This window comes from Perna viridis, chromosome 4, assembly GCF_037379345.1.
Source record: "Perna viridis isolate PV_CMFRI_1.1 ecotype Kerala chromosome 4, ASM3737934v1, whole genome shotgun sequence".
Lineage (NCBI taxonomy): Eukaryota > Metazoa > Mollusca > Bivalvia > Mytilida > Mytilidae > Perna > Perna viridis.
This window is the reverse complement of record NC_142448.1, coordinates 18,851,345-18,860,045: the sequence shown is the minus strand read 5'-3', so window position 1 is coordinate 18,860,045 and position 8,701 is coordinate 18,851,345. Positions and strand designations below refer to the sequence as shown.

Below are 8,701 nucleotides of genomic sequence, written 5' to 3'. Positions count from 1 at the left end.
GTTGGTGTAAAGACCTGAACTGTTTGGGCATAAGGGGATGAAAGAGGCAAAACAGGTGGTTTTCTTCTTTCTGAACAAATGCATGAATCTTAAAAAAAATTCATGCACTTGCACCATAAGGTTCCATACAACAAAAGGAAGTTTTTTTCAGTTTTGGTGTTATTATATGTACTGTTTTAGAAAAGGGACCAAAAGAACTTGCAATAACAATTAAATACATGTATGTGAGTATGGATCTCTACAACATTGCATCAAAAGGTTCCATGCCTCTTTAAGTGAAGGCTTAGGTCAGTTTTTGGGTGATTACTGCATCTATTAAGAACTCAGGGGCCAAAACAAACATTTTTGATTGTTATAAAATTGTATTACTTGTTGCCACAACAGAGTATTTTAATGGATTTAAGGAGTTTTTATCTTTAAGGAATTATTGACCAAATATGGGACTGATATAACGATTTCCTTAACTTTGTCTTCTCAACAAAAAAGTGCTATTTTTTTTTGTCTACTACAAATTTTTAAAAATCTTCTACCACTTACATTCACATCAAAATCTTGTCAAACTGAAAGTCTACATTTTATATGTATCCACAGAAACAAGTTTTATAGCTGGATGTCTCATATTTGTAACCTAGCCCGTTTCTATATTATTATACAGGTATTGAAGCTGGATGACACTTCTTTTAAGTAAATGATCTATCAAAAAGTTCCAAACTTAAATAAGTTGATAACCGAGTGAAAAATGCCTCTTCTTATTGTACTAATATTCCACATGATCAACAGAATTCACAATGAAATGTACATGATTGGTTGCAAGAAGAAAACGGAACACAAACGTAAAAATTGTTGATTATTAAGGAAACTGCTTATTTTTGTGTTTCAAGACTGAGTAATTTATTTAAAAAAATGCTCCTTCTCGATTTACCTGTTTATGCATCACTTATATGATGCAGTCTTCCTCAAATTAAGTCATATGTGCGTTTCGCTAGGTCCTATCGTCCTCTTTTTCTATATGCATTGTCCTTGGGTAATTATCATTAGGCTAGTAGTTTTCAAAGGGAACCCTTATTGAATGATAAGCTGTTAACTCGCTTTAACTTTTGGTTTCTATGGTTGTTATCTCCACATTCATAACCAGTTTAAGTTCGTTACAAGAACCACTTTATATTGATAGCGAGTGTGAGATCTATCGATTTCAAATACCAGTATATCTATTTTATTTTGTTATTAGACGCCGGGCATTTTTATCCACAGAAGGGGCTTGGAATTTGTTGTTTAAAAAGAAATTAAACGCATATTTTTTATTCATACTCCAGCAGCAACCGAAATCAATATTTTCATTTGCAAATTTGCCTTGTTAAATAATGGGGAAAATTTTGAATCATCATTTTAATTTTTTTCAATGGATGAGTCAAAAAATATTTTTCTCCAAAATTTGGAACATTTTTCTTTATCACAGGCCTCCTCGCTAATAAAACGACCGGTGCCTTACGTTCCAAATGAAACATCCAACATTCATCAATAAAAATGATCCTGTTAACAAACTGTCAAGCCTATACATGAGGCAGGAACCATTTAATTTGGGAAGGGGCTATAAATTTTTCCAGAGGCAATTTTTCCCCCGCCTTTTTGGCGAAAAAGTTTTTTTTTACAATTCTTTTCTTCAAATATATGGTAAAAGCAAGTGAAATCTGAGTATGAAATAAACAATTTAATGTTTACGTAGCTGAAGACAAATTATTTTAAAAAAATGGAAACAAACTTTAGAAAAAAACTCCAAAGCCTCCCCCGGACAATCATATAGTCGCTGCCCAACTTTGCAGACATGAATAAACTTTGAGAATTGTGACAATGATTGTACTTTAAAAGTTCTACCTATTCCTTGAAATTTCGAACGTAGATAAGCACTTACTGTAAGTGCGGTCTTGTACTCTAGACGACCCACTAGATAAATTAATTGGACAGTTCAGATCAAGTTCGTCAGCTGTTTACAATATTTCACAGAGCCATGAGACGTAAGTTGTGATTATATAAACTATAGTTGAACATATCAACCGGCATGATTTCATTCTGAATTGGACATTATTTGATGTATGCAGAATTTCATTTTAAGATTAAAGCTACTCTGATATGAATTGGTTCGCCGCTTTTAGAAAACAACTGACTAACAATAAAACTCGTGTTTATTGTTGCATCCTATTTTGTCAATTTTCCGTCTGGATTTCACTGTACCCACACTTTCTCTTTAACTCAGACCCCACTAATAGTTTCTACTGTTGATGGTCATAATTGTTGCTATTTAAAAATTCAGTTTATTGCTTTTCACAATGTCTTGACATATTGCCTTTCAGACTCGTACAATTTATATGAACTTAATTTAAGAACACGGAACTACGTGACATAAAGAGCATTTTGATTTTTGCGAATGAAAACGTCCACTATATTCGCATGATTTTTTTTATATTATACCTTATTTTGTGTGTGGCTGGGATTAAATATTACTGATGTTTATTAGTCGTAACTTGTGGCTCAAATTGATAGATATGAAAATTATGGTTATGTTAAAAATCATTGCTAGTCAGGGCAGCTGTTTGTGTCTTTTCGTTTCCCCAAAACATTTTTCACCACACATTCTCCTAAATAAGGTAGTATCGAGAACTATCATATAACCCTATTTTATTCAGTGATGACTTGGTATAAGTGCATAGTCTGCATTGTGGCTGTGAAGTTGGTAAATGGATCTACTAAGAAAGGAATTGCTATTGGAAACGGCTATCTTTACCATTGCGGAGATGAACAAGCGTTTACACATGTAAACTGGTGGTAAAATAACTCTAAAATATTCTGAAAATATATAAATTAAGCTCAGTTGAAAAGTGACAAAATTGAAATTCTGCAGTGATGACCAAAAGGATATGAAACTGTAAGCGAAGCACAAACACTTAAGTGGATCAAACCAATAAGTGTATATAGTGACCATGCAGTCCGTTCGCCCCTCCCCAGTTCAATCTAACCCGCAACTGCTCTTAAACTGCTGAACGGAATTAGATGGAATTTTCACAAATATTGCAAGATGCAATGGTGTACCATTTATTTTGTTTTCCGTCTGAATAAGATTATGGGTTTCCTACATGTTTTCTAAGAGGAGAGTGGGGAATGGGGACTGAACTGGTGAGCTTTGTTCACCGTTTTTGTAGTTTTTTTTATAGAATTTATGGTGTGATTTCAGACATTTATTATAAGAAGCGTCTTTCAATCTATGGGAATATATTGAAATTGTAGTTTTTACTAAATTACAAGGAAAAAAAGTTTATCGAGCATTGTTTGAATGGCAAGAACACTGTTTTAACACTATTACGGTCTTGAACTATAAAAACAAAGGTTTATTTCGTAGTTTTATCTCCACACTCACAAAAACGTTTTTCCAGGTATGATTGGCACCAGAACGAAGACAAAATCCATGCTCTGAAGAACTGCACTGGCCCGTACCGTAGTGGGTTTGTACCTATGGTGTGGGGTTTGAAACGTTGGGATGGTAATATTACTGTCAACAATATACCGTCTACTGCTCGGTATATTTTGGGCTACAATGAACCCGACCATACTGATCAAGCACATATGTCACCTGAAGTTGCTGCTCAACATTGGAAGAATGATATAGAACCTCACGGTCATGGAAAAATTCTTGTCAGTCCTGCCGTTACAAATTTGAATTGGTTGACACAATTCTTTCATTACTGCAAACATTGCCGTGTTGACCACATTGCAGTCCATAAGTACGCCTGTTCAGCTTCTGTCATTATGAATATGTTGAAAGATGCATGGCACAGATTCCACAAACCGATTTGGCTGACAGAATTTTCTTGTCCACATAGTACCGATCCTAACCAACAGCTGCAATTCATGAAAGACTTACTTCCACAGTTGGAATCCGCACACTATGTCTATCGTTATGCTTGGTTTGTCAGCAGAACCTTAAAATCTGGATGGGTAACGCCAGCTGTTAACCTTCTGCATAACAACTCTCCTACCCTAACTACATTAGGACATTACTACAATAACTTTAGAGCATAACTATGGAAATAAATAAATATTGTTTTATGTCCTTGTATTGAGTTTGTAAAGTTCGTACGGAGAAAATCAGATTTTAAATTCAGTTAGGGGATAAAGCACATTTTTTATTCAAATCGTCCTGATGTGTTCTTATTTGATCCGAAAAAAAAAATGCCTTTTGTACTTACCAAAGACCTGGTGGTTATCTCTGAAAGTGTTTTGACTATTTTTGGATTAAGGTTATACGCCGGTGCATTTGTTGCATTTTTCAGCATATCTGTTCTTTTTTTTTCGAATGTTGAAAAAAAAGGAAAAAAGAGACAACTTGAGATCCGGTCTTTTTTTTCTTACCATAGTCAGAATATTTACATTTGAAGTTGAAATACACATGTTGTTTCTTACCAAGACCCCAACTTTTACATTAATGATGCATGGACATTTAAATTGAAATTTCATGACAAACGTGAATGAAAATGATTAACTTCTCCTTCCTTAGTTGCAATTTACCAATATCTCATGCATTTACAGTTGAAACGTAAATGTTGTGAATGTGATTAGAATGTGAGCCTTCTCTTTGTAGAGCGATATAATTTTCAAGTAAGCTTTTAAGACAAGGAAACATCCAGCCATTACTGTTGATGTTACTAAGCAAGTTTTATGGTCGTCATCACAATTTGATTGACCGATACAAAGTTTCTATTTCACAAATGAGACACGATATATTCAGTCAGATTTCCCGTCTTTCCGGATTGACAACCAATCCATTTTACCGCTTACCAGATTTTATTCACTAGCAAAATGACAGATGCCGCTGCCGGAGCAGGACATATTTACCCTTCAGGAGGACATGATTTCACTTTTTGTGGGAGATTTTGATAGTGCTTTAGTTTTTGCTTGCCGTCTGCAGTCTCGTTTACCACATTGAATTGTAATTATCTGTTGTCTAGCACGTTCTGTTGTTCTTTTTTTCATGTTTTAGACTTGTATTGGGATTTTGATGTCTGTGAATTATCTTCCTATTTTGATGCTGCGGTATTTGTTTGCCGACATTGATATTCTAATTTCACCCCGGTTTCATTTTATTACTTTTAATCACAAGGTAAAGGTTTTTCGTTATCTGTACGTGGAGGTACTTGTTTTGTAATGGAGACCATTAATCATGTAATATTTTTTTCCTAAGTAAATTTTTTGTGAATCTTAATCGTCTGATTTAAAAACAACAGTTGGGTTTATGTAAAACATTAGGACTGAACGTACATATTCTAACAGCAACTCTAGCTGATGTCCGCATTGGTTTTTTCTTGTTTTGCATGGATAACTGATGGTTAAGTAACCCATGAAATATTTATCAATATTTGATTCTTATATAATCACCATGGAAGACATAATTACCATTTGATTTTTTATGTATTAATTTATTAGTCCTAAACATGTTTTTATGTGTTTTTAGTGGCGGAACTAAACATATAAAAACATATTGTGACAAACATACTTATTCAGGTGTTATTTAATCATATGAAAAAAAAAAAACATGCGATTTTTTCTGTGTAGTACCTTAAAGTAATTCAATGAATTCCGGTGGCGTTACTAACGGTATTAAAGTAGAATTTAGTAAGACTATTTACACAATATGATGTACTAGTAGAACAGATAAGAGATAGGGTCAGTATTATTCAGTATTATAGTCAGAACCTGTTTTACACATAGCAATGCAAGGTAAGGGTAATAGAAAAGCTAGTCTAGTAAAACGATTTAAAAAAAAAAGATATTCGTAAATTTATGAGCATTCATAGCATTGCACAGGAAGGAACTTTATCTTTTGCTTTAATGATCAGCGCCTACAATCGAGAAAAAAGAGCCGTAGATACCCCTATTCATATTAGAATGAAAGGCGAATCCATGTAACGAAAACAATTTTATTTCCTATGTACAATACCATGACTTCTTACTTTTCCTGATATTTTAGAAAACCGGTTTTTTTTTCATGTAGTTTTAGGAAAGCCCAACCATCATTTATTTTTGGTTTTGGTTTTTTTTCAATAATTATACCATAATTACATATTTTGACAATAATTAAGAGGTCATTAACCAGTTTTATGGATCTCAATAATGTACGGATTATAAATACTGTATTTAAAAAAAAAAAAAAAAAAAGAATTCTTGCAAATTTTAATTACACAACTGACATGAAATTGTTTGTGATGGCCTATGTGTAAAAGGCTTACTTTAGAGGAGTAGTGGGTACAAATGAGTGACGGACAAGCGGAAAGATTTGTAAAAAAGGGAGGAATGATATCGTGACCACCACCTGCTTGAAATGGTAGTGGCTATAGTACATGGACTATAGTATGGACTATAGTACATACGCCTAACCACCTTTTGTCGATGTAAAATTGTTCATAATTTTTAAGACAGTTCGGAGAGGGAAAACCATCAGAGACCTAACTTGAATAAAAAAAAAAAACAAAACAAAACAAAACAACAAAATAAAAAAACAAAAAAAACCCCAAAAAACAAAAAATAACCGAAATCCCTCAAAGTGCTTATGGTAGGATGGACAGTGGTATATTAATATCTTTAAAATACACGGATATATAATAACTAGTCGTATAGGGCCAAAAGGTATTCGAATTTCACATTGACATTTGGGATTCCGCATCCTTTCCAGAAGATTCATAAGCGTTTTGAAATCCTTTAACGTTTTAAGTGCAAATGAATAAACATCTAGGAGCGAAAGAAATGATGACGACAGAATTTGATTTAAAATTTACACACAAGAAATCAGAGAGTACAGACAGAAATATAATAATTAGTTTGATTTGCTGAATACAGTTATCCAGTGGAACACGAAATAGTAATCAAGGGAACCAAGATTCTAGCGGAAATTAGAAGAATGTAATCCAGGGACAAAGTCCAGACATGGAAAACAGACAAACACAACAAAGAACATACATAACTAAAATAAAACATACAAAGTAACAAAAATAAACGAGGAACTCGGACTCCACTAAAAACTGGGAGCTTGGACCGGGTGCACCGGTAGGGTAAGCGTCCTCTGCATTTTCTACAAACACCCGCCGAGTTGCTCATAAAAAGTCTAGTCCTGGGTCAACGTCGTGCTCAAGTACTGTCCATAAAAGTGGCACTAATGCCAAGATTTCTGGACAACGCTTGAACTGTGTGATGAATACTCCACACTGCGATTGCGATACATCTAGACTAAGAATGTATAACATATATAGAAAATGAAAGTTGTCAGGGACGCCTCTGCTTATCATAGTATGCCCCTGTTGCTTATTTCTATTTTCTATAGTTCATTTTTGGTAGTTTCATTCAATATTATAGAGTAATTAAGTAAAATGAAGGAAAACAAGTTGTCATGTTTATATGTTACAGCTTTGTGCTGGTATCCGTATTTGTTATGTCTAGTAGCTGTAGGCGTGGTCCATGGTTCAATGAAGAAAGGTGTGGCCACGAGTAATGGTAGACACTATCACTGTGGAGATGAACAGGCATTAACTCACATTCATTGGTGGTAGGTATATCTTGTCAAACTGCATTTATTTCCGTTGTTGACTTATTTTATTTACTTATCATTTTTCGTGACCAGCTGAAACAGATCGCCAAGTTAATTTATTTTAGTCTCAGAGCCTTGTAAATATTTTTTAAAATAGTGGTAAACCTAGTTTCATGTTGTAATAAATTGGTATACTTATTATTCAAAAACATAATACAGTCTTTAATATAAAATAAATGTGTATAATAATATATATGTTACTTGCCTTCACTGTCACTCATGTAGTTTAAACTGAGATATATGGTAGAACGTAAACTACACTATAAAGTCTGCACCTCGTCGAAAACACACCCAAAAACATAATTTCGTTTAATTTCTCCATAATTATCATGAACAATTTAGAAATTGGTTTTGATGAAATAAAGTGAAATTGTCATCTGATTTAACTAAGATTTGATTTGTAGGTATAATTGGTTCAAGACAGCTGAAAAGTTACACGATCAACATAACTGCTCAAGGTCAAACTTCGATCAGCAATTTGTCCCTATGGTACAGGCATTAAAACGCTGGGATGGACCCGTAACTTTAGATAATATTCCGACTGGTGCTAAGTATTTGTTAGGCTACAACGAACCTGACCATCACAATATGACCCCTGCAGTTGCCGCTCAACATTGGAAGAATGATATCGAACCACATGGCGTCGGTAAAATTCTCGTCAGTCCAGCCGTTACAAGTTTACACTGGTTGACACAGTTCTTCCAACACTGCAATGGTTGTCGAGTCGACCACATTGCCGTTCACAAGTACAACTGTCATGTCCCTACCGTCATGCACTTCTTGCAACAAGCATGGCAAAAATTTCGTAGACCAATATGGCTAACAGAATTTTCTTGTCCTCATAGCACCGATCCAAATGAACAGCTGAAATTTATGAAAGAGATTTTACCTCAGCTTGAATCCGCACACTATGTATTTAGGTATGCCTGGTTTGCCACGAGAACCATGAAGTCAGGTTGGGTTACACCCGCAGTAAATTTACTGAATACAGATTCACCAACTCTTACAACACTTGGCCATTACTACAATAATTTTAGAGCATAGTCAAATGATAAAATGATTTATTTTACGTAA

At 34.2% G+C, this 8,701-nt stretch overlaps 2 protein-coding genes across 4 annotated transcripts; both read left to right on the top strand.

Moving 5' to 3' along the window:
- Positions 1–1,874: 1,874 nt before the first annotated feature.
- LOC148619180 (uncharacterized) lies at positions 1,875–4,100 on the top strand. Its single transcript, XM_088578801.1, has 3 exons — positions 1,875–2,012; positions 2,682–2,820; positions 3,426–4,100. The coding sequence occupies exons 1-3, from the start codon at positions 2,006–2,008 to the stop codon at positions 4,069–4,071; spliced, it is 792 nt and encodes a 263-aa protein (XP_088434927.1). The 5' UTR covers positions 1,875–2,005; the 3' UTR covers positions 4,072–4,100.
- LOC148619179 (uncharacterized) lies at positions 1,904–8,701 on the top strand. 3 transcript variants are annotated; one of them, XM_088578803.1, is made up of 3 exons: positions 1,904–2,012; positions 7,447–7,585; positions 8,032–8,701. In XM_088578803.1, the coding sequence occupies exons 1-3, from the start codon at positions 2,006–2,008 to the stop codon at positions 8,669–8,671; spliced, it is 786 nt and encodes a 261-aa protein (XP_088434929.1). In that variant the 5' UTR covers positions 1,904–2,005; the 3' UTR covers positions 8,672–8,701. The 3 variants fall into 3 exon arrangements, with proteins under 3 accessions (XP_088434929.1, XP_088434930.1, XP_088434928.1); XM_088578804.1 differs by lacking the exon at positions 1,904–2,012 and adding an exon at positions 5,662–5,712; XM_088578802.1 differs by lacking the exon at positions 1,904–2,012 and adding an exon at positions 5,667–5,766.